A 25,512-nucleotide genomic window follows, 5' to 3' on the forward strand; every position below is an offset into this window, starting at 1 on the left:
GTACTCGCTGTATAAGACTGTAGCTAACCTTCCTACCCTTTCCCGAGTGCTGGTATCCCGGGCCTCACCCCCGTTGTCAGGGGGGTGGACTAGCTGTGACAGCCTTTGAAGCCACAGCATGCTGTTAGGTAAACCAGCAAGCCTGTCTTGCCTGGCACTGCTGTCCCTGAGAGAGAGAGAGAGAGAGCGAGCGAGCCTGTTAGCTTCACAGCTCTCTTCCCTTTCTCTCTCAGTCTGTCCTCCTTCCCCTGTATATGGTCTTCTCCTGCCTCTTCCTCCTCTTCCTTTCTCTCCTTGTCTCTCTCTCCTTCTCTCCTTCCTACCCTCTCCTCTCCTCTCCTTTCCAGCCTCCCCACATTCAGCCGTCCACCTCCCTCACTCCTCTCCCGTCGCAGCCCAACCTATTCTTCCTCAGCTCTTTTTATCCCCTCCCAACTCTGCTCCGCCAATAAAGACTCCTCCCCTTCTTCCCCACCTGCCTTCTGACCTCCTTGCCCGCCCAGCCAGCCTCGGCGGTCCCGGAACCCCATCTCCCACTTTGTCACAGGCCTGCCCTTGCAAGGATGCAGGCCTGCGTGCTCGCTTGGATGGGGTCCAGCCCGCCTTGTCAGCGGCTCCTGGTTCTATCCTCTCAGGCCCGCTGGTTCCCGACCCTGGAGAACGGGAGGACTGTCTGTCTGCCACCTCCCCTCCACGTCCCTGCGCCGGCCTGGACCTGCTGCGATAGGGTCCTGCCGACAAGTCTGCCGAGTCCTGCCAGTCTTGGGAGGGGTTGGTCCCTTCCATCCAGTCCAAGTTGGGGAACCCCTCCCGTGAGCCTGGGGAGGGGTGGGTCTCTGCCAGCGAGTCCAGGGAGGGGAGGTTCCCCACTCCTGGACAGCTGCATACGGCGGGGATATGGCCGCGGGCGTTTTTGAGCTCCCCCCACCATATTCAGCGACCGCAGATTCTCCAGTCTGGCTCAGAAGTTTCAGCATCTGCCCCTATAAGATGACCCAGCGTATAAGACGATCCCCGACTTTTGAGAAGATTTTCTTGGGTTAAAAAGTAGTCTTATACGCCAGAAAATACAGTACTTGTAAAGAAATTGCTTACTATTTCTCTTCATGATTTGTTCTGGCCATGCCTTTTTCCAGTTGACGTCTCCTGTGTTTTTATTTGGATGTAATTGGGTCCTTTTTATTTGGATATAATTGGATCTTAAAATACTTGTATATAACCATGTCTTAAAGGATCTTTTAACCACTTTATAAAAACATTAACTTGATCAAAAATTGAGCCTGAATGCAGAGGAAGGGGATATTTCACAAAGCTTTTACTAAGGGCATTTATTTAAGAAACATTTGAGGCTTGTTGTGAAAGGATTGTGAAATAGTTTAACTGCATAGGTTAAATGTAAATCAGAACAATATTTCACATAACCTTAATGATTTAAAGTTTTCTGCAGATAGACAAAATTGGTCTGGCTGTATTTCATTGGGATGATGTTGGATCCAGTATGAGATCCCTGACTGGTTGACATTGCTTGAGATAAAATAAAATGGGATATGGAATGTTTCTGCTGCAGCAGGAAAAAGTGGAAAATGGTAGATTTTCCTGCTTCACTTGATAGTCTCTTGGGCCATTTTCTACTAAGTCTTGAAGCCCCATTTCCTGCTGAATAGTTAATTACCGCCTGTCCCAAACTGAAGATGACTGGGAACATTTGAAACATCTGATTCTGTGACATTTTTCACATTTCCACAAAGTCTTCTTGTTTTGCCTCTCGTTTGCTTCAACTGTCAATGTCCCATGAACTCAGAAGGAGTTGCTCCAAGCATCTTGTAAAGTGGATCCAGGCCATTTATTTTGTCTATTCACTGACACTGCCATTCCCAGAAACCACCCTAACTATCCCTGCACTGACTTCTTGCCACTCTTTTGCTTTAGCCTTGACTATTTGCCTAAAATACTCCTTTGTTCAAGAATATGCAAGTAAGCCTCACCCTGTCTTGGTTCCAAACTGAGCCTAAGCTTAGTTCAGATGTAAGATGAAATAATGCTTTTTGGTAATAATTGTTCTGATCCTGTAATTCTAGTTATGTTCTTCATCTGTCTCTAGAATCCATCTATTCTGTCCTAAACTTGGCCAAGTTTTGACAAAGTGCCATTTATTGTATGTTCTGTTTCTATAGGCAAGATACAGCAGTGGGTTAAAATAACCTGAAAGCTCTTCACAAATCTTTGGGCAATCTTGGTGAAGCTAAGCAGTAGACACATTCCACCCTTTTCTGATGTTCTGCATTGTTGTCTTCCATATTTTGCTGTGACATAAAACAAAAACATTGAATGCTTTGAAGGGTTTATTTAAAAACATGAGATGTGAATCATACATAATGATTCAGCATTAAATTTTAAAAACAGTCATTTTACACATACATGCCATGGGAAGAATGGTTGAATTCAAGCTGTGAACATGGAAGCACTGGGAAACTCAGTGTGAGACACCAGAGTGGGTTCATTTTCTGTTCACAGGATACTTCCTTTTCAGTGGTCAGGTTAAGCAGAAGCCAAAAGGGTAGAGCAGCTTCCCTTACCATGGTTTGTTGGGTTGGATGTAAACTGAAATCCACCATATAAATGAAGTACAAAATGACTATTCCAAATGTTAGTACATAAACATTGTTACATTAGTGTCTTCTGAATAGTTTAATGCAAAATCTTATCTCCTCCAATAGCTTCAATTCTGTCTCTTTGAACAGTTGGCATATTCTTGAGAGAGAATAGAGAGCATAGCTTGCAGCTGTCATGTTCTATTCCAGTGGTGGCGAACCTATGGCACGGGTGCCAGAGGTGGCACTCAGAGCCCTCTCTGTGGGCACATGCAAACAGTGTCTCTCCCCCCCCCCCCCAGCTAGGCTGGTCTGTGTTGCTGGGCTCGATTATTAAACCTAAGACCTAGTTTTGGGGAAGCAGTGTAGATAACCCTGTTAAGAACTAAAGCATGATCCTTTACCTGGGAGTAAGCTTGGGTTCTGGCAATGGGGCTTGCTTCTGAGTAAACCCTCCTAGGGTTGTGATTCACCCATTGGAAGAGTTGCACGGTTGCTTCAAAGCCAAGTCACTGACTACCACCAAGCTTACTCCCGAGTAACACACGCCTCGGAGCCAACCGTTTTTTCTAAATGAAAACCTCAGTATTCAGGTTAAATTGCCGTGTTGGCACTTTGCGATAAATAAGTGGGTTTTGGGTTGCAATTTGGGCACTCAGTCTCGAAAAGGTTCGCCATCACTGTTCTATTCTGATGTGGCTTATGGTATTTGGTTTATGTTGCAATGTTCTAATCCAAATCTACAAGGTGAGTAGATATAGAAGGAAAAAGTTATAGACCCAACATAATCATTTGGTGTGATGTTTTGCTTCTTACTGGATTGAGAGGACAAAATAGTCTGTGTTGGGTTATTGCCGTGAGTGAAGGTGTTAGATTGTGCTTTCTGGGGTTGGGTGGGTTCTGGCTGTGTAATTCTTCTTTGAATTTCTAAAATTTGTTTGAGGTTCTCAGTGCATATTTCTGGATCTTTTTACACAAAACTTAACCCTTAACTAAAGGAACAATTTGATGAAACCCATGGCTGTATGCTCATAATAGAATTAGTCCAAGGCCTGTAAACTGCTAGCCCAGGGGTAGGGAACCTATCAGCTCTCCAGATGGTCAGTACTGGCCAGTCTGGCCATCAGCCTTGGTAGGGGCTGATGGGAATTGTAGTTCCTGAACATCTGGAGAGCCGCAGGTTCCCTACCCCTGTGCTAGCCAAAGGTAGTATATCTGGACTCTTGCATAGGCAAGAAAAGGAGTTCCACAAATATGAATTTACAAAGGGTAGAACTTCACTTTTTAGTTTGCTTAATTAAATGTCTTTTCATCCTTGCTCCAAATTAAGGTTCTGGTGTAGTTTTTTTTTGAGGGGCGAATGACTTACGTTGGTCTGTGAGAGCTTTTTAATTATTTTCTTCCATTGTATTGTATTATTTGATTTGTATACCACCCTCCCCCTGCCATTTTCTCACTGAAAAATGCCACCTCCATGCCAGTTGTATACCTGCTGGGGTTAAAAAAAACACGGTACTTAGGTTTTCCCTAACAGGTAAAAGTGATTCAAGTGAGGCAGAAAACTTACTGAAATTGCTATATTTTTTCATGGAAAACTGTTTCTATCTAAAAATACCAATTTAATTTTTAATGAAACAATGCGACAATAATGAATGGATGGCAATAAAATATCTCGCTAGACAACTTCAAAGTTGTAATTAACTTTTTTTCCAGGTGATTGTTCCTCGGGAATATGTGTGTGAAAGAGGCAATGAGTTTTGCATGAGTTGAGTGGGGAGATTATACCTAAAATACACAAACTCAAAGAACCCCCCTAAAATGTTTATTCTAGTTTGGACTGCCAGTGAAAGGAAAACTGCAACAGGTTGAAATTCACTTAAAATTGTTTTGTTTCACTTCCAGAAAACAGTGCAGTCTATCTTTTCTTTTATTGAGAAAGGAAGAGTGCATGCAAAATCTCCTGTGTTTTTAGTGCATTTGTTTTCTTTCAAGTAACCCTAATCACTAAATTTACAGGGACAAAAACACAGTGCCTCTTGCTGCTGGAGAATCAGTCACTTGCCCATGTTTTAGCAAAACAGAATATGGTTCAATCAGGTTGTGGTGGGTTTTCCGGGCTGTGTGGCCGTGTTCTGGTGGATCTTGTACCTAATGTTTCGCCAGCATCTGTGGCTGGCATCTTCAGAGGTATATCACAGAGGGAAGTCTGTTATGCACTGTGTCAGTGATGGTTCAATCAGTTCCAAAGCAGATCTCCCTGGTTCTGAACAGGAACTACTAGCGCCTTGACAAGTAATCTAATTAAAAATAATTGCTATAAAACTATGCATTTCTTTGGCTATAACAGTCAAACCATATTTGACATTTTCCCTCTAGAATATTTTAGTTCAAGTACTATAAGAAGCCAATAATTACATGAACACTAGGGATTATTTTTAGAGATTTTTTTATGACACTTAAAATTACACATGCAACTTCTTGTTTACTAAGTACATGCCAGATAAACAAGCTAAATTAGATTTCAGTCTAGTTAGGGATTTCTCATCTTCCAATCCATAATTCTTGGGAAAATCAAATAATTGCTCAGGTTTTTCTCTTATCTCCCAAACAGGAAACTGGCGTGGGAAGAAATGCTTCCCCTTTCTCCCCTTAAAATTTTTTTTTGGTGGTGGTTGTTTGAAAAGAACTTTAAGGTTATCATGGAACTAAACATAACATATAGTGCCTTCCAAGGACAGAATCGCAGAGCTGTTAAGCCAGAGTACAGTGACTGGTCTTAATTACTGTGGAATTAGATCAAATGAACTAGGCACTGAAATGTAAATTACTGCTATGACATCCTGTGATAACTAGATGCATTTGTTGTAGAATGACTTCTTATTACTGTTTCTTTGGAAGCAGAATTTGGTCAATTACTATTACATATAGATATTTATATCTTACCTTTCTTACTAATGTGGATCCAAAGCAGCTTGCATCATTCTTCTTGCCTCCATCTTATCCTTAAAAGGACCCAATAGGGCAGGTTAAACTGAGAGTCTCTCCCAAGTTTACCGAGTGAGTTTTTATGGTACAGGTGGGGATTTGAAACCTGGTTGCTAAGATACTACCCTATTTCCTCGAAAATAAGACATCCCCTGAGAATAAGACGTAGTAGAGGTTTTGCTGAAGTGCTCAATATAAAGCATCCCCCGAAAGTAAGACGTAGCAAAGTTTTTGTTTGGAAGCATGCCTGTCGAACAGAACACCAGAGCATGCAGCTGTGGAGCGGAAAAATAAGACATCCCCTGAAAATAAGACATAGCGCATCTTTGGGAGCAAAAATTAATATAAGACACTGTCTTTTTTCGGGAAAACACGGTAATTAGATATTCTACTGGGGGGGGAAGACATCTTGCTTGAGATATGCTCGTCACCACTTGCAGGGAGGCCTCCTGCCTCCCTGCAAATGGTGATGAACATATCTCAAGCAAGATGTCTTCCCTTCCCTCCAGTAGAAAAGCCCTTCACGGTAAGTATCCAATGGACTCCTCTTAACCATCATATCACACTGGCTCATCAGGAGGGGAAGGTCAGTTTTGTATAATATATGGGAGATGAGCCAGAAATCACTGTACTCTGTGGCAGTGCTTGACATTTTTTCTTTGGCTGTAGGAGCCAGTCCCAAAACTCAGAACCCAGACTCATTTTTCAACCTTCAGAATTTTGCATGTTAATGAAAACGTTTTCTTGCTATGGCTATCACAAAACCTCGTTTTAGCTTCCTCTCATAAGCTATGACATAAGTTTATATAAATAAATTTAGGGCTATTTCTGGCTATCATCACCACAACAAAAGCTAATCTCTATCTCTAACCTACCTTCTGTCCTTTTTCTGATCATTCTATTATTGCTTTAAAAAGCCCAGACTACAAAAAAATTGGAGCCTGTAACAAGATCAGCTTGTTAATCCCACTACTGAATGTTGTAAAGTTAATGTTTATAAAAAGCTATGATAAAAATGCACTTGTATTTTTTATGTCACATAACAAAATGTATTCTGAATTGAAATGATAAATAAACTTTTTCTGCAGTGGGTTGGCTTTTCACTTCTGCAGTGGGTTGGCTGAAAATAGTAGGCCCCACAACAGATTTTCTAGGCATTATGGTGACCTGCCACCTGGGATTTGTCAAGTTCTACCCTAGTGCTTAAATATTCCACAAGGAGTAGTGGAAAGACTGATTAAAATGGTTTTTGTATTCCTTTGTGCAGTCTCTAAATTTCTAATTGTGTTCTGGGGAAATTTCCCTTAATGTCATTTATAGTAATTACTTCCTTTGAGAACTTGTTAACGTCCAAGTATAGTTGTCCTGGCAAGTGTTTAGCAATGAAACTAAATGCCCTCCATAATAAAATAATAGGTTTATAAACACATCTTTCCTTCAGTGTGTTAATATATAAACAGATATTTAATAAAATGATTGCACATTTTAAACCATCCTTTCTTTTGTTTATAGGCCTGCATAGATGATAATGTAGATATGGTGAAATTTCTGGTGGAAAATGGAGCCAGTATTAATCAACCTGATAATGAAGGCTGGATACCTCTACATGCGGCTGCTTCCTGTGGATATCTTGATATAGCAGAGTAAGGATTTTCTTTTTTATGTTTAATTATGTGTCTTTAAGTTTGACATACCTTTGATGCAGCAGGTTCTGGCAGGAAAGTATTTAACTTCAGGAATATGTCTATTATTTAATTGGCTCCCCTGCCAATTAAAAGGAGCATATCAAATTTGGAGCAGTTCATGTTTGCTGATACTAGTCATCATGTCACAAGATTTTTGTTTGGTTGATTCATATTATAACTTACCTTAAAAGAAAGAGCTCTTGATTTAAGAACTAGTTTCTTGGTTTCTCTATCAAGTAACAAATACTGCTGTGGTAGGCCATTTGTTGGTAGAAGGTAATTACTGCTTGGGCTGTTGATAGGCCTTCCCTTAGAAATTGAGGTGGCTGTGATTATTGAAGACAGTTCTCTGCAATCTTTAACCTTTCTATTTTGATACATGTTGAATGCCATTTACTGGGAATACTATGAGATTGAGAAAGCTAAAATTGGCTATGCTGTGCATTAACATCTCACATCACTCTTGAACTCTTGAAAAAGGAAGCAGTAGGCTTTATTCCTTTGACTCAGCAGTATGTGAATATTTTTTGAATCTGTCTCCAATGGCATTTCAGCAGCTGGCAAGTTTATTTGATGAAAAGCAGAATTTTTAGAGGAATATTCTAAAAGCATTTGTCTCACTTTTCCTCCATGTTCTCTGGGTCAGTAATATTTTTGATATGGTAGCAAGAAACTGAACTTACAACATTTTAGCTACCTTTGGATTTGCCGTACTCTGAAAGCATAAATTGGGTTATGAGAGAAGAATTGTGTATGTATAGTCTCTTGATTAGAAGATGAAGAGATGTTGATGTTGACTTGTGATCTTCGTGGAAAACTTAACAGACCACTGGTCAAGGATTTTCATAATTTAACCTCACTTTTAAGATAATTGTGCTGTCTCAACTATTCTGTAACTATTAAATCATATAGCCTGCCTGAATTTGTTGAGTTGTGATTTTCTGTTTCTTGTCATTATTGGTATTAGATTGGTTAGTAATGAAATTATTTTCTGTACTTTGTCTTAACTGTATTTTTTTATCCTTAAGTCTTAATTTTGTTCCTTTGAAGAATGATTGTCACTGAACATCATTTTTTTCAATCTTAGACAGATTCTTTTTAAAATTTTAATTGGATTGGAAGACATGCCTCTGTAATTGAAAGAAATACACATTTTATTGATACCAATTCCTCATCTAAGGTATCATGGCAGTATCTTAGGTGTGGTGTGAATGGGAGATGCCCATTTTAGTACTCTTAATCAAACTAGCTAATTCAAACTCATAATATTTATTTATTTTATTTTATTTATTGTTTCGATTTATAAACCGCCCCATCCCCTGGGGGCTCTGGGCGGTGAACAACATTCACATATACAATTAATTAAATCGATAACAATAATATAATACTAAAATCCATTAAAAGCTACTTAAAAACAGCGGTTTGTATCATAATAGGTGCCCTATTATGGCCAATTCAATTAAGATCACCCCAGTAAAAAGAAAAGGGAGGGGTCAGGTTCCTCTCTGGGAGGATAATAGGTGGTAAAGTGCATCAGATGGTATGTGCAAAAAGATGCAGGGGGGAAGGAGAGGGGGAGGGGGAAGGGGGCGCCACTCAGCGACTGGACACTCCAAAGGCCCGGTGGAACAACTCGGTCTTAGAACTACATGGTACAACAGCAGTATTGTAGATTAAGTAGTACCTGAAGTATTTTAAGGAGAAGTTTTGAGAGTTAGTTTTTGAAGAAGTATCATTTTGTTTAAATAGATATGGCTCTATGTTTATAGGTGAAGGTGAGCTCTTTGGCAGAGATGAATTGTTGCTGCCACATGTTCATTGTTTTCATTGAAGTAAGTGTATAAGTGGAGTAAGTGTGTAAGATTGCATCGTCAGTTTCATTTCTATAATATTTCTTTTAGCTCTAGCAGACTTATTTGGGGAATGAAAGCTTGGGATGAAATGTGAATGTCACTCGTCTTCTGTTGCATCTGTGTCATGATACATCGTTTGGTTTCTGCCACGTGTACATCTCTTACAGTGCAATCCAGATGGAAGGGAATCTGTTCACAGCTGGGCATGGCATGGCAAAGGTAGCGTCGTGCTGCCTCCAGTGGAGTTCCCAATGGCACAGCAAGCAGTGGGGGCCAAAACCCCACTGCCTCCTGGACAATTCCACTGGGGAAACAGTTCCAGCCCGGGAATGCCCCTAGCCTGCCCCCAGCCACACCAACATTCACCTTTAGACTGGGTTTGGCTATGTAGCCATGCCCCAGCCATGCTCTTCTCCTGGAGGCAGAAAACATCTTGTATGGGAGCTCCCTTCCTCTATCTTTAGGAGGCAGGAACAAAAACTGAAACTTCGTCACTTCCCTTGTTGTCCTCCACTCCCCTTCTTCCAGTTTCATTCCTATTTAGAAGAGCAAGGCTTTTCTAGAGCTCCTTAGCTTCTTGGAGAAAGTGAGCTCTGTTGTTTGTATACCGCAATTCTTCCTTGTGTTGTTTGTTGTGCTGACTTCTCCGATAGTTGTCTTCTTCTGTGTGTGCATTTCCCCCCTCCCCTTTCATTTTTGGGGCCAGAGTCCCTGAAGACCAAGCCTCAATATGAGGCACTTCAACGGGCGCCATTTTGACTACTCTTTTTGGCGTGAAGAATGGAAGAAGAGGAAATTCAAAATGGCCAACATTTATTTTTCTCCCAATCGGGAGAGTTCTGCTCGTTCAGCTGCTGAAGCCACCAGAGCTGCAACAGCCAGGCTTCCCCTAGCCACCCAGGACCGGTTGGGAAGACCCTTCTGCAGGCACCAGCGTTTCCTTAGACAGCCAGGTGTCCCACCCAGGGCGCTCAAGCTTGGCTGGTCAGGCATTTAAACCCTGTAAAAACGGCGGTTCAAAGTGCCACAGGTCACCTAGTGCTCTGCGGAGCAAAACGGCGCCCAGAAAAAGCAACTATGCTGGAACATCAGAAAATGCACCTGAATCACAGCAAGTTAGGGGGCTTCTGAAGCAGACTCTGAGGAGGAAGGCCAGAGCTACCCAGTCCTATCTGGTAGTCCAGGGACTTGGAGTAATATTTCTCCCTTAGAATTTGCACTAATACTTACTCAATCAATCATGCAAGAGCTCAGTCAGAACCAACAGACTTCCCAATTCAGAAACTTACTCCCTCACTCCCTAGGGGTGCCCTGCCAGGGAAGATTACTACCCAGACCCTGACACCAAGAGTGCAGAGGGTCTTAGTGAGGGAGAAAACCTTGAGGAAGGAGGCCAATTTTCAGACAATGAAGCATGGGTTGTGGATCCCACAGATCAGATACCTAGATTCTTCAAAGCAGAAGACCTGCCCTTCCCGATTAAGAAAACAGTGTCTGCCTTAGATCTCCAGGACCCTGCTGATGCAGAGGATCCAGCTAGCAGGCAACCACACAAACCCATCAGGGGTCATCCCAAGGGAAACGAAGACTACTTTCCCCAGGAGGACAATATTAAAATGTTTTTCCCAATGCCAGAGTCTTAGGCGTGAATGGCAGAACCCTGCAGCAAGCAAAACTGTGCCCCCAACAGCCAAAAAAGCTTTGTGTGGTGCCTGAATATGTAAATTGCCTCCTACAAGTACCTTTGGTTGGTGCACCTGTTGCAGCCATCCAGGCGGGGTGGAGGGGGGTTAGTTTCCAGGGATGGAGAGGGCTCTGTCTAAGACCCACAGGATAGAAGATCTGATTTGACACTCAAAAGAGCACATGAATGACTGGCGATGACAATGAAAACCAATTCTGTCAGCCACGGTAGCCAGGGCCCTCATAATATGGTTAAAGAGGGTGATAGACATCCTACCCCCAGAAGAGAAAGGTGTTAGGGAGGACATTGACAGGATTCTTCTGGGTGCATCCTCCCTTGCAGATTCTACCCTGGATGCCCTCACCATGGCCGCCCAATCCATGGCATCCTCTGTTGCCACCAGATGTAATGTATGGTTGCGTTCCTGGAAAGCTGATGCTCACTCTAAGACTGTAGTGTCAGGATACACTTTTCAGGGCAAAAAACTCTTTGGGGAAGAAGTAGACCACATTCTAGTAGAGAACAAGGACAAGAGAAGACCTTACCTCGCTTTGTCTGACAAGAACGTCCGATACATAGAGGCACATTCCATTCTCATACCCAGAGAAGGAAGGAGACCAAACTGGCAACCACAGAGTTTCCAGAGGCGCAAGGGAAATTTCAGGCCTTTTGGAAAATCTGAAAGGTTTCCCAGGCAGGACAAGGCGCAGTGTTCCTGATGTACTGGTGGGAGCCAGGTTGACCCATTTCAAACAACACTGGGATCAACCTTGCGTAGGTTTATGGGCAAAAGAAATAATCTTTCAGGTTATGTTCTAGAGCAGTGATGACGAACCTTTTCAAGACCGAGTGCCCAAACTGCAACTCAAAACCCACTTATTTATTGCAAAGTGCCAGTATGGCAATTTAACCTGATTACTGAGGTTTTACAGGTTCTCGTGGGTTTTCCGGGCTGTGTGGCCGTGATCTGGTGGATCTTACACCTAACATTTCACCTGCATCTGTGGCTGCCATCTTCAGAGGTGTATCACAGAGGGAGGTCAGTTACACACCTTGATACACTCTGTGACTTCCCTCTGTGATACACCTCTGAAGATGCCAGACTCAGATGCAGGCCACGGACCCTGTGATCCATGGGCAGAGAAAGCTTGATGGGGATGGGGGGTGTGTATATGGAAAAGCTGTCACTGCCCATGGACCCTATAATCCATGGGCAGAGAAATCTTGATGGGGGTGGGGGGTGGATGGATCAAAGGAAACTGGAGCGCCACTCTCTTTCTGAGAGGTAGCCTCTCATAGAGAAGTGGGCTCCAGCTTTTCCTTTCAGAGAGAGAGGGGAACACCAGCCTCTGCATTTGTTTGGGTTCTTTTATGCTGAGAAAGGGTCCCTTTCTTGGCTTAAAAAAATGCCCAGGCTGGAGTGTTGGATGCCACCAAGCAGGTCGCCGCCACCGTTTCCCCCTCTGCCCGAGGGAGGAGGCAGCCACCATCTCCCTGGGGCAGAGGGGGTTCCTTGCTCAGTGCCGCCTGCTCCTGTGCCACGAGAGCAGGCGGCCCCAAGCAAGTTGCCACTGCAATCCCCCCTCTGCCCAAGGGAGACGGCAGCCATCATCTCCCTGGGGCAGAGGGGGTTCCCTGCTCGGTGCAGCATGCTCCCGCAACGCGAGAGCAGGCAGCCGCAAGCACGCCGCCACCTCCTCCCCCTCTGCCCGAGGAAGAAGGCAAGCACCGAGAGTCGCTGCGAGAGCAGGCGGCCCTGAGCAGGTCGCCGCCGCCATTCCCCCTCTGCCCGAGGGAGAAGGTGGCTGCCTTCTCCCTCGGGCAGGGGGGGAATGGCAGCTGTGACCTGCTTGGGAGAGGGGGAGATCCGGGCACTCGCATGCCCGGCGAGAAGCCTCTGCGTGCCACGTGTGGCACGTGTGCCATAGGTTCGCCATCACGGTTCTAGAGTATGCCAATATTCTAAAGCAATGATTCTTTCCCTCCCAACTGAGCAACAACCCAGACAAGAAGCTCAGGACTCGCAAAGACATCCAGCACCTGCTCAGCATTCAAACCATTGAGCCAGTACCAACAGAACAAAGGCATCTCGGGATTTACTCCCATTTTTTTCACCGTGCAAAAGAAAACAGGAGACTGGAGAGCGATACTCAACCTCCGGTACGTTAATCACAGATTCCTCCAGTTCACTGTAAACCAAGAGCCTTTCAGTTCAAGGCGTTACTATTCGGCCTCGCATCAGCACCAAGCGTTTTTACAAAGGCTCTTCTACCACCCACCATCCTGTTGAGACACCAAGAAATACACGTCCACCCATATTTGATGATTTGCTCATTCATTCCTGGTCCAAGACCAAAGCGCAGGCAGACGTTCAACAGGTAAAGCAGGCATTACAACATTTCGGCTTCCTAGTCAACAAGAAAAAAAGCATCTTTACTCCCTCCAGATGGATGGAACATCTCGGTGTTGTGGACACATCAAGAAATGCTCTTTTCCTCCCCAAAGACAAGGTAGTGAAAATTCAAGCAGCAGATTCACACGCCAGGCCAGGCCAGTCTGGGAAAAGCACCAAGCAGAGCTAACACAATGCGAAACAGTAAAAACCTGAACAGGTGTTGGCACTAACTGTCAGCATTCCAATCTCCTCTTCACATGGGACAACAAATGTCTGCGGCAGCAATCAGTAGCACCCTAAAAACTTGTGTATCAGAGGCTTATAGGAACACAAATTTGGCCATATCAGGGAAAACAGCTCATTCTATCAGGAGTGCAGCCACTAAGGCTGTCCTTAGACAACAGGCTTAGTGGAGGACATTTGCAGGGCGGCCATTTGGTCCTCAGCATCATCCTTTGTAAAACAGTACAAATAGATTCACGGGCAGCAACTCAGACAGTGTTTGGTACCAGGGTACTGGACATTGTCATGAAAAACTGATGATTCCCACCCAGAGGTCAGGAGGAGCACTGCTTTGGTAGGTCCCATATGAGATGTCCTCCGTCTCCAGGAGAATGGTCCATTGGTACTTAACATGAAGAGCCTTTCTCCTGGTATGCAGGAGGACATGACTTTCCCTTACATTCAGTTTTTATATATATAAAAAGTTGTGAATCACAGTTGTTAAGTTGGGGAGAAGTTGCATAAGTTACTGTAGTTCGATGATTTTATGTTGTTATTGAGTGTTTGTCTCTACCATGTGGTCAATCTGATACTGGAAGGAAGGGGAGTAGAGAGCAGCAAGGGAAGTGACGAAGTTTCAGTTTTTGTTCCTGCCTCCTACAGATAGAGGAAAGGAGATCCCATACGAGATGTCTTCCTGTCTACCAGGAGAAAGGTCCTTCACAGTAAGTGCCAGTGGACCATTCTGGGTTGGGCGCCGTAAAGCTCCACAGCGCTCACCCATCACCGTGTTTGTCCTCCCTACCAGTGTAGATATCACTTATGTTTGCATGATGGGCAAATGTGCTGTGCAGCCTTGCACCGATTCCGGTTCAGTAAATAATAAAATTTTATGTGGGCACATAACAATCTGATATGTGAATCATCCCATGGTGGTGGAAAATAAATGTTCATGACCATTTCATTAGTTAAAACTGGCCCTAAGATTATTGCAAAAGCAAGCTCGACTAGTTATCATCAAGGAAGCAGCAACTTAGCCCCAGGGAGCTGGGTTCACACCCATTAGTCCTTCAAGCCCCAAACACTTACTACTAGCTTTATTAAAGCAATTGACTATTAAATACCCAGCCACATAGTGATTGTTAAAGAATGTAACTATCTTGATGATAATTATTGTGGTTCTGCACATTTGCCTTTAGTTATTAATATATATGGAAGTTAATTGGCTGGTCCCAAATTTTCAAGTGTTACTGGTCCTGGCTCCCAGGTCTGATTCCCCAAAAATCTCAAAATGAAATTTTGCCTCAAACTTTTTGTTTCTGTTTGGTTTCGTTGAGTCTTTTCCTAGTATATATGAACCAGTCATCTAGGAATATATACTGCCATTTTTTATATTGAGATAGAAGAGTACTGATTTCTAACCTATTAGTATAAAATCTTTTCAGTGCACGGGTGCAGACGGCGAGTAGAGAAATACAATCACTTTTATCTGTTGGTTTCCTTTTAAAATTGCCTCATCTGCTGAGTACTAGCATAGTTCAGTGGTTTAGAACGGTGGACTGTAATCTAGAGAACGACATTTGATTCTCCACTCTTTCAGATGAGCAACAGACTCTTATCTGGTGAACCAGATTTGTTTCCTCACTCCTACACATTATGGTTGCTGGGTGACCTTGGGCTAGTCACAGTTCTTTGGAACTCGCTCAGCCCCATCTGCCTCACTAGGTATCTGTTGTGGGGAGAGGACAGGAAAGGAGTTTGTAAGCCATCTTGAGTCTTCTTGCAAAAGAGAAAGGTGGGGTATAAATCCAAACTCCTCTTCTTCCTTATCTCTGTCTTGATAAAGGAATACTTCCTTAGGTATAAGTTTCTGCAGCTCAATAACATATTCATGTGCATACACCTGTTAACATTATTACTTTGAAGAAGATAATGAGATTGGAAAGAATATGAATCTCTAGTTTGGGGGTTATAGGCTTTGCCTCTGAAGTGTATTCTGTTCTAACAAAACTTCCAGAAGAGGTCCTTGAAGATACATTTCCATGGTTCTGATGGAAAACTCTGTGCTAAAGTTTTGTGAAGGAGTTCTTTGTGTGAAATCTGTGTAAGTCTTAGTGGATAGATGTCATTAAAGGAAGCAAGAAGATGGATGTGCACTTACTACAGTTTTACTGATGGTATATACTAGCAGTTCAAAGGTTAAAAGGAAGACATTCAAATGTAGGCACTTTTAATTATGTTTGTACAGATTGTTTACTGTGTCTGCATTTCTAGAAATGAAAGAGAACACAGATTAATGGGAGATCAATTTGACACATTGGGTAGATTGGTGTATAAAAGGAATATATGAACAACATGTATAAAAAATAATCGGGAGAACAATAATGAGTCCTTTGGGTTAGGAAAGAATACAAAAAGACTGCTGCTTAAGAAAGTAACACATCTAATGGTGGTCAGATCCTGTCTGCATCAACAAGATAGGCAACGTGAGGATTTGTGCAAAATAGTGTACGTTTGCCCTGTACATCAAAGTCTGATCAATTTTTGCCTGTCCTTGTACTTTTAGGAAACAAGTAGTCAGGCTTGTTTTTTATATCTTCTATTCAAGCTTCAGTAATTAATTTCAGGTTTTCTTGTAGTACTTGTTAAACATGGTGTGAATAGGGATGCCTTCTGCTTAGTGTAGCATCATCTCCTAAGTGAGAGGTCCCCAGCAAAATGCCTGTGGGTTCTATGATGCCTGTCAGTGCTTTTCCTGATGCCCACTAAAGTGTTTTGAGTAGGTGGAAGGGACCAGGTGGTGCTTGTGCTTAGCAAGATCTCTGATTGGTTTTTGTAGATTTGATTGTGTTGATTTTCTAAAACATTGCTTTGGTACCGGTAGGAATTGCCACAACAGCACAAGGATCTTCAAATTGTTCCTGAAGAAAAGCTGTGGTAGTCATTTTGTGATTGGCTCTGCGCCTTGAAGCAGCCATTTTGTGACCGTGCCAACCAAACCCATCAGAATTCAAAATGTGCCCACATGCTCAAAAAAGTTGGGAAACCCTGTCCAAAAATAAGGACAAGAGGGCCTTCATATGCAGTGTGTGGTGATTTGTCAACAAACATGTTTTTGAGAAATCACAGTGATAGAAGTATGAGTGCAGATTGGCTCTGTTTTCTAGGTGGGGATGGAAGCATTGGAAAACACTTCCAAACAACTCTGCAGTATAAAAAGCTAACAGTGACTTGGTTAGTCACGCCCTAACGCCGAAACGGCTGGATGGATCGCCCCCAAATTTTCACATGACGTTCCTCCCTGTTCTGGGCAGGTAATCGGACCTTCAAATCGCTGAAAGTCCATACCTGAGCCAGGTAAAACGTCTTTTTCCTGGTGCACCAGGCTTGCTGTGTTTAACTGTCACCCTTAGAATGTTTGTGCAGCATGTCTGTGGCCTGAGGGTTTGGTATGATGGCTTAGAATGTTCGTGCAGATGGGCAGAGATGAGCAGTGAAAACAGTAAATAGGTAATACTGTTAGGTAATACGAGTGGAAGTGAAACACATACACACTTTGCCGTGTGAGACGTCAGGTGGGGTTCCCCCCCTCACACGCAGGTAACTTTCACTCTCTGTGCCTCACCCATTGCTACCACACAATACACATCCAGCTCATCCTCACACACCTCACTCTGCCCTCTTTCACATCCAACCACCACTTCCTCACTTCCGCACCCATATTCGCCACAGCTCTCTTTTACTAAAAGCGAGCTGGAGTTTGCCTTTTTCTTCTAAGAAAATCCATGGGGTGGGGGCGAACCAACACTACTGGCTCTGCTTCTTTTGCACATGGCCTCGATCTGAGCGCCTCACCACCCTGCCTCTGCTGCCTGACTGGGATAGCCTGCTTGCCCCAGTTCTGCCTTCCCCAAGCCAGGACTGTGCGTGTCAACCAGCCTCATGGACAGTGAGATTCGCACTCTGGACAGTTCCGTTGTGGAATGGGAAAGGTTACCTTATACTAAAAAAACAAGACACCACCATATAACAATGTGAATTGAAAAGGGAAAGAGGGATTCCATTTGACCACCCCAAAAGGCTATGCTGGGGATCATTGGACCTGCATGGACATCTGTGTGGGTTGCGGACTGTGATGAGAAGGACAATTGCCACAGCAACGCGTGGCCGGGCCCTGCTAGTACTTGATAAATATGTATTTAAATCTCTACTTCCTGTTTTCTGTTCTGCTTTGATTTTGCATGGCAGTTATGCCACTCTGAGCATGCGTGGGTTCTGCACATCAAGGAATTCCAAAATGCAATAATTGCTGGGCAGTAATCAGCCATGTTGCAAGGTCACAGCCAAATAATGCATTTGGGTGCTGATGGCTCAGAGGGTATAGAAAAATCCCAAGATTAAATCCCGTTTTTGAAAGATGATGTCATAAAACTATCAGGTAAATGAAAATTTGAAAACAGTCAGTTAGCATGTTCATCTTTCTAAATCATTTATTTTTGGCTGTAGTAAATAAAGAGTGAAAAAGTTTTGGAGTTAATCAGTTTTGTGTATGCCAAAAGATGACTATGGCTGATTACCCACAAGGTGTTTGGTGCACAAGGGGGGTTAATGACAGTTGCAGCAAGATTTTCCTGGAGCTCTGCTTTCACTTTCCATTCTTTCCACAGCAAGCAAGACCTTTTATCATGACTGATAATTTGCTTTGATGCCAGAGTGGGGAGATTTACCAGTGAGCATAGCTTTGGTGTAGTGAGCCAGCATGGTGTAGTGGTTAAGAGCAGGTGCACTCTAATCTGGAGAACCGGATTTGATTCCGCACCTTGCCTCTTGAGCTGTGGAGGCTTATCTGGTGAACTAGATTAGCTTGTGCACTCCAACACATGCCAGCTGGGTGACCTTGGCCTCATCAGAGTTCTTTGGAGCTCTCTCAGCCCTACCTACCTCACAGGGTGTTTATTGTGAGGGGGGAAGGGAAAGGAGTTTGTAAGCCCATTTGAGTCTCCTTACAGGAGAAAAGAGGGGGATATAAATCCAACTCTTCTTGTTCTTCTTGATCTTGATCTTGTTCTTGTTGTTCTTGTTCTTGTTGTTCTTGATCTTGATCTTGTTCTTGTTCTTGTTGTTCTTGTTCTTGTTGTTCTTGTTGTTCTTGTTCTTGTTCTTGTTCTTGTTCTTCTTCTTCTTCTTCTTCTTCTTCTTCTTCTTCTTCTTCTTCTTCTTCTTCTTCTTCTTCTTCTTCTTCTTCTTCTTCTTCTTCTTCTTCTTCACTGCTGCCACCGCCCTGGATGTCTACCCTCCACCCATAGACTTCCCTCTCCCTCACTCTGTGAACTTTCCCCCTCGACCCCTCCCTTCCATGTTGCCAGCTCTTTCAAGTTAAAGAAAAGAAGCTCACTCACAAAACACATCGACCTCATGACAATAGATTGATAGAAAAGAGTGTGCTTGGAAAATAATAAGCATCCCTGTCATCCCGGCTGTGGAAGCAGAAAGTGCGGGGTGGGGGGAGTTATCTGGGTTTACAGTGTCTTCTTCTTTAGTAGCGTGTGGTCCAGAGAATTGCTTTGCTCTTTCATTTAGGGAGGTGGGGATTATTTTTGGAACAGTAATATGGATAAAAGTGCAGTTTAAAAGCTAAGCCAGCAATTTTGACTGCTGAGTGTAGCAAGATCTGTTAAGAATAAGTACCCTTGAGATCTGTGCCTTTAAGAATCACTTGATGGGCAGAGTTAAGAGAACCAGGTCTGGAGAATTCTTTATAAAAAATTTTTTGTGGCCAGGAGGGAGTGTCTCCTCATCTGTAAACAGATAACCGCAGGGACATCCCACTGCAAGCCTACTACGCACTGAAGAGCCTTAAGATAAGTGTCCTATGAGTAATGGGCCAATGTTTCAATCAAGGTGTTATTTTCTATTCAGATTCCTCTGGAGAAATTTCTATATTAACTGTGATAATGTAATCATGATTTCTATATTCACTGTAATACTGTAATCATTCTATATTCTATATTCACTGTAATACTGTAATCATGCTTGCTTATTTCTTTTTCCTGTTGATTTTCTATTTTTTATTTAGACTACCTTATTTAAGTTTTTAGTGTAGAAACAAAGTCAGTTTTCCTTACTGATTTTTATGGTGTTGTTGTCTTGAATAGAGGCATTATTTTGTCATTTAAATTCCCAGGTGGGAATATAAGCATTCTTGCTTATTTCTTTTTCCTGTTGATTTTCTATTTTTTATTTAGACTACCTTATTTAAGTTTTTAGTGTAGAAACAACATCAGTTTTCCTTACTGATTTTTATGCTGTTGTTGTCTTGAATAGAGGCATTATTTTGTCATTTATATTCCCAGGTGGTTCCCCCTGGTGTTTTAGTATTTATTGGCATTAAGTTGAGGGCAAGCATACATATTTTAAGGCAGTGAGTGTCATAAGTTATAAAACATCATGAATACATGTTTGATTTGATCCACAAGCAGTTTTTATGTAAGGACTGGATCAGTTTTTTGTGTATGATTTTATATGAATGCTCTTTTAGTTGGCCTAACCTTTTTCTGCTGGATTGCTTGTCTATTTTTTGAATTAAATATTGAAACCTGAGTTTTTACAGACACTTGTAATTGATACCTGCATAATGTCCACAAAAATGAATTGGTCACGCCTTTAATCTATCTCAGAACATCTTGGGCAGCAATTTTATATATTGTATCTCTGACAGCCAAGCTTATAATTAAAATTGTGATAGTTATTGTTACCTGGGGAAGGGTAGTTACCCAGGACCTACCTCTTAAAGTTACTGTGACTTGCAGTGCTTCAGTTGGACCATGTGGGTGGAGGGCCTGCTTTTCCAAAAACTTTTCTTTAAGTTAGGTCTGAAATTGGCTTGGTCGGGGATATAGTAAGAAGAACAATGACTTTAGCTTATTTGTTGTCTTCCCAAATTTATGTGTTTGGGAGAGGGTGTTGGAGAAGGGTGAGAGGCTTGACTCCTGGCTTCTCCAAGCTGCCTCATTATTGGGAAATTAACAAGTCAAGTACAAGAAACTGATAGTATAAACAAGTGTTTCTGCTCTGGTTGCATTAGGACACAGGACCAAACATGAAATTCTGAAGCATTTTCTTTAGGACATATTGTTAATTATAACCTTGTATTTAAGTAAGAACTCTCCTGCCTTATACATGTGTCTGTTTGCTTTCAGGTAAACATGCTGTTATAGGAGCAGCTAAGCTGATTTTTAGATTTGAGGAAAGTTAGGAAAACTGCAGAGGGCAATTTGATATTATCCCCAATTGGGTAATAGCTGCATTATTGACTGGTTACCTGACCATTCCTGTAGTATGATAATTTTGTGTGTGTAGTGTAGAACCCTAAGATGATGCTATCAGTATGCTGCAGAAGGAAACTAATAATTGTTTTGTTCTGCCCTCTTCTTTCAATATTTTCCCTTTCCCTGTATGTGTACAATACCTTACAAAAGCTCAAGTGGGTACATGAAATGGCCTTATGTCAAACCACACTGGTATACTGACTGGCAGCTATTCTTAAGTATCTAGGGTAGAATATTTCACATCACTTACTGGCTGACCCACTGGCGTAATGCCCATTGGGCAAGGTGGGCAGCTGCCCAGGGCATCACCTTGTGGGGGGCATCAAAATGCTGGGTTCGTTTTTGGGTATTTTAGTGGTTTTCCATTTTTTGCCTGCAGAGGGTGCAGTTTTTAGGCTAGCGCAGGGGTAGGGAACCTGCGGCTCTCCAGATGTTCAGGAACTACAATTCCCATCAGCCCCTACCAGCATGGCCAATTGGCCATGCTGACAGAGGCTGATGGGAATTGTAGTTCCTGAACATCTGGAGAGCCGCAGGTTCCCTACCTCTGGGCTAGCGGCACCAAAATTTCAGCGTATCATCAGGAGACTGTCCTTATGCTACCCCCCAAGTTTGGTGAAGTTTGGTTCAGGGAGTGTAAAGTTATGGACTCCCAAAAGGGGTGCCCCTATCCCCATTGTTTCCAATGGGAGCTAATAGGAGATGGGGGCTACAGTTTTGAGGGTCCATAACTTTGGTGCTGATATGTCTACAAATGCACCCCCTGCAGGCACCAATGTCCTGGTGCAAAAAAAATTTGGTCGTGGTGGAGTGGCCGCCCATGGGGGGGGGCATCCAACTCAGGTTTTGCCCAGGGCTACAGTTTGCCCAGGGCTGCCTCGTTACGCCCCTAGGCTGACCCTTTTGTTCAATGCATTAATTTATTAGTTTTATAGACCACCATTTTCTATATGGGCTCAGGGTGAAATACAACATCGGTTGGCAGCATAAAATCAGTAAAAATTTCTCAACTCTATTCTGGTGCCATAATCTCCACTAGGGGGATAACAAAATTTGAACTATACCTCTTTTAAAACCAATATTTACATCAGTATTGAAGAAAGGAAGTGAAGGAGGAGAGACTAGTAAATGGATACTGTTGCTGTCCTCAACCATAGTCAGGAGGAACAGCTTCATCTTTCAGACCCTGCGAAATTGTACCAAGTCTTGCAGACCTGGGCCTTGCTTGGCAGAGTGTTCCACCAGGCTGGGAGCAGATCCAAAAACTCTCTGGTCCTGGTTGAGGACAGCCAGACAATTTTTTGGACCAGGGACCACCAGTAAGTTGCTATTTGCTGAGGATAATGCTCTCTGGGGTACGTATTGGGAGAGTCAGTCTTGCAGGTATACAGGCTGTAGACAGTTCAGAGTTCTGAAGGTTAGTACCAGAACCTTGAACCTGATTGAGTAATCCACCTGGAGCCAGCTGGTGGAGCACTGGCCAGATGCGTCCCCGCCATGGGGTCCCTGTAAAGACCTGGGCCGCTTCAAAGCACCCTCAAGGCATATCTGTAAAGCGAGTTGCAGTAGTGTCACCTGGTGCTAACTTTTTCATGGATTACTTTGGCTAAGTTTGGTAAGTTGGGTCCCAACAGATAGGGTGTCACCAGTCTTGCCTGGCACAGGTAGTAAAAAGCCCCTTAGACAGGCTACATTTTTGACCTGAGCCTTCACAGACAAGGAGGCATTCAAGATTGCCCCTTAACTCTTGGTAGTGAGTGCAGGTATTAATTGCACCCTGTAAAGGGATGGATGTTGGCCATCCCCCTCTGCCCCCTCCAGCCTAGCCACAGGACTTCTACCTTTGATGGATTTAACTTCAACCACTTGATTCTAAACATCTAATGAGATATTCAGGTCAAGCTGGCCACCCATCAACAGATATAACTGAGTGTCATCAGCGTATTGTAGATACTAGAGTCTGAGCCTGGCACCTTTTTCGTGCAGAATTGATGCTGTATCAAAGAACTGTAGTCTTTCCTCTCATATAAAATATCTAAACCAATTTGAAAACCCTATGTAAATCTTCCCTGTATGTTTTCTTTATTAAACTATATAATTTGATATCTGTGAACTTTTGATCTTGTTATTAATTGTTCTGGAATACACTCTGATGGAATATGTATACGTTTAGAGCAGTGGTTCCCAACCTTTTTTCAGTCACCTTGAGAACACACTCTTGAGAACACATCTCCCTAAAATTGTACCTCCATATTAGTAAACCCATTACATAATTTATTTCACATACCCCCAGACGCTCTGGTCCGTATCCCTGGGGGTGAGCATATCCCAGGTTGGGAACCACTAGTTTAGAGCATAGATAATCCTTGCTGAGAATTCCCTAAAGCAAAATTGATGGTGTTGATACTTCCATGAAATGTAAATTTGGCAGATTGACTAATAATTAATAAAAACAGTAATTTAGGGGAACATGTCCAGCAGGGCAAATTTTAATTATCATTATTGAACTGAAATTCTTCCTGTGAAAGATGTGATTATTGCCAAGCTTTAATCTTGAGGGCTTATTCTCTTTATCCTTGGAGGAGGACACTCTGCTGTGTTTTGGTTCTTCTCATAAACCTGGAGGAAGGAAATATGTGTTCTTCCCTCAGTCTTTTTCCTGTCCCCTCTGTGAGAGCTTTGCATCTAGGGCTCCTGTATTTTACTGATTGAGAAGTGCATAGGGTTGCTAATTGCCTTCCTCCTTGGACACCTTTCCTGTCTCTTAAAAAAAGAAAAAGAAAATGTTTCTCCCTTGCCTGTGTTTTCTTCATTTGTTGTTTTCTCATTGCTGCCTCACTGTTAGTACTGCAAACTTCAGCAGTGGCAGATACTTTCAGTCCAGGAGAATTCTCCGCTGTGGAGTTTTAGATATGGTCATTGCCAGGCAGTAGAGCAGGAAGCCCCTGCTAGCCTACTTATTCAACCACCTCATTGTGATAGTGCTCCATGGGAAAGCCATAGTCTGCATTGCATTCAGTCTGGAGTGTGAGCAGACCAGAATGTATTTTGGTGCTGAAATTGTGTCCTCTAGTGGGTAGTTGGGGCAGTTTGTTTGGGTCTAAAAGTCCTGCATGCCAAAGTAGCTTTCCTTTAGCCTTAAGAATCTATGAGTCCTCATAGTCCTCTATGAATCAGCCTCAACTCCCAATACAGAGAAACTGAAGACTCTCCAGAAAGAGGGAGGGGGTCAAAGATTTGGGCTGAATGTTCCCCTATCTTTACTGAGAAAAATTAAAGGTATGGGTGAAACTCATTAACAGTGAGGATTGGAGGCTGATTCTGCATATATCTTGATGTCTAGACCCTGTGGCTGACCTATCCTCAGTCTTTGTCACAGAGGACTTTCAAGTTGAGCAGCTCATACAGGTCTGGTTCCACTTTTGATGCTTCAAGGCTTGCTGGACATAGCAAACATTATATGGTCCAAACCAGCATCAGGCCTTGCTTCTGTAAGAAAGCTTGAGTGACTTTATAAGATTAAGGAGGATGGATGTGACTTTCTCTTTCATCACTCTGCTGCCAAGTCTCTAGTGTCACAAGTCCTTTCATCCAAACAGAGAGCAGGTTTCCACTCTTCACTTCTCAATAAAGGGGGATGTAAACTGGATGCTTTGGGATGCAAAATTTACTCATCAGGATCCTTGAGCCTTTGAGTGGTTAATCTTACTGCCATTATAGGACAGCACCAGATGTTTCTGTGGGAAAGGATGGCCTAGTATTAGATCTGTTGCCAAAGGACAAAGGAATCCTTGTGACAGTGATGTATGCTGAAGGCCTTAAATTAGGGCAACAGCTGAATGCGTCTAAGCATGTTGTGGACTGTTGCAGCAGAGCAATGGGTTCTGCAATTTCTGAGATGCCACTCTTGGCTCTGTTCCACCTTTGGACACAAGAGCAAAAGCAGAAGACCTACCCTTTGAAGGCAAACAGCTCTTCAGTGAATGAACTGAGATAGTGCTGGACAGGACCAGGAAAAACAAACAGCAAAATCCATGGGAATCACCTTTTGAGCTGCCCCCTCTTTTAAACAGAGGTATTTTCACAGACATTCTTATAACTACCCATATTGGCAATATCAGACTGGCTCACAGCATTAACCCAGGAAACAGCAGGGCAAGCAGAATGGCTAACAAACCCTGCTCTCTCTCCTGGGATAATCACTGTCCTCACTAGATCAGATCCCAGTATTCTTGGACAGACTTGGTCCCTCTGCTAACGGATGGGTTGTGAGACACTCCAACATCAAAATGATGTGCTCAATAGAGAGGAAAGAGCAGACCAAAAGTGATATCAAATCACTACACACAATCAGTTTTTGAAGAATGGGGATACACTCATGTGGATCTCTTTGCTTTATCTACCAGTACTATGCTCTTCTTGATCTGCATGGGGGACGCTTTCCAATTCCAGTGGAAGAGGCCTCACCATTTGCCATCCTTTACATTTACAAGGTCATTGTTGAACTTTCAACAAACAGACCCCAGTGTACACTCAAGGTTCCCTTTGGCTCAGGAGAGTATGGTTTGGATAGTTGTGGAACCTTTTGAAGGGAAGACATAGGACCCTTCTATTGGCAGAAGATCTCTTACATGTAGGCCTGATTTCCCACCCTAATGTGAAATCTCTTTACCTAACAGCATGGCTCATACATGACTAGGACATTTTTCTGATAGGGTTACTGAGGTGCTCTTTTTAACTTGAAAGCTATCCACATATTCCTCTTGTTC

The 25,512-nt window shown here is 43.0% G+C and overlaps 1 protein-coding gene and 1 long non-coding RNA gene across 2 annotated transcripts in view; one reads left to right on the top strand and one right to left on the bottom strand.

Moving 5' to 3' along the window:
- Positions 1 to 25,512, top strand: part of PPP1R12A (protein phosphatase 1 regulatory subunit 12A) — a 154,818-nt gene that overhangs the window by 41,298 nt on the left and 88,008 nt on the right. The window contains 1 exon segment of the mRNA XM_048499848.1: positions 7,089 to 7,219. Within this exon segment, the coding sequence (XP_048355805.1) occupies positions 7,089 to 7,219 (131 nt within the window).
- On the bottom strand, positions 982 to 25,359 carry LOC125434446. Its single transcript, XR_007244785.1, has 4 exons — positions 25,349 to 25,359; positions 21,803 to 21,809; positions 11,308 to 11,310; positions 982 to 1,075 (listed from the first exon to the last, which is right to left on the bottom strand). It is a non-coding gene; the product is annotated as an uncharacterized LOC125434446 (long non-coding RNA).

Source organism: Sphaerodactylus townsendi, linkage group LG06 (assembly GCF_021028975.2).
Source record: "Sphaerodactylus townsendi isolate TG3544 linkage group LG06, MPM_Stown_v2.3, whole genome shotgun sequence".
NCBI lineage: Eukaryota > Metazoa > Chordata > Lepidosauria > Squamata > Sphaerodactylidae > Sphaerodactylus > Sphaerodactylus townsendi.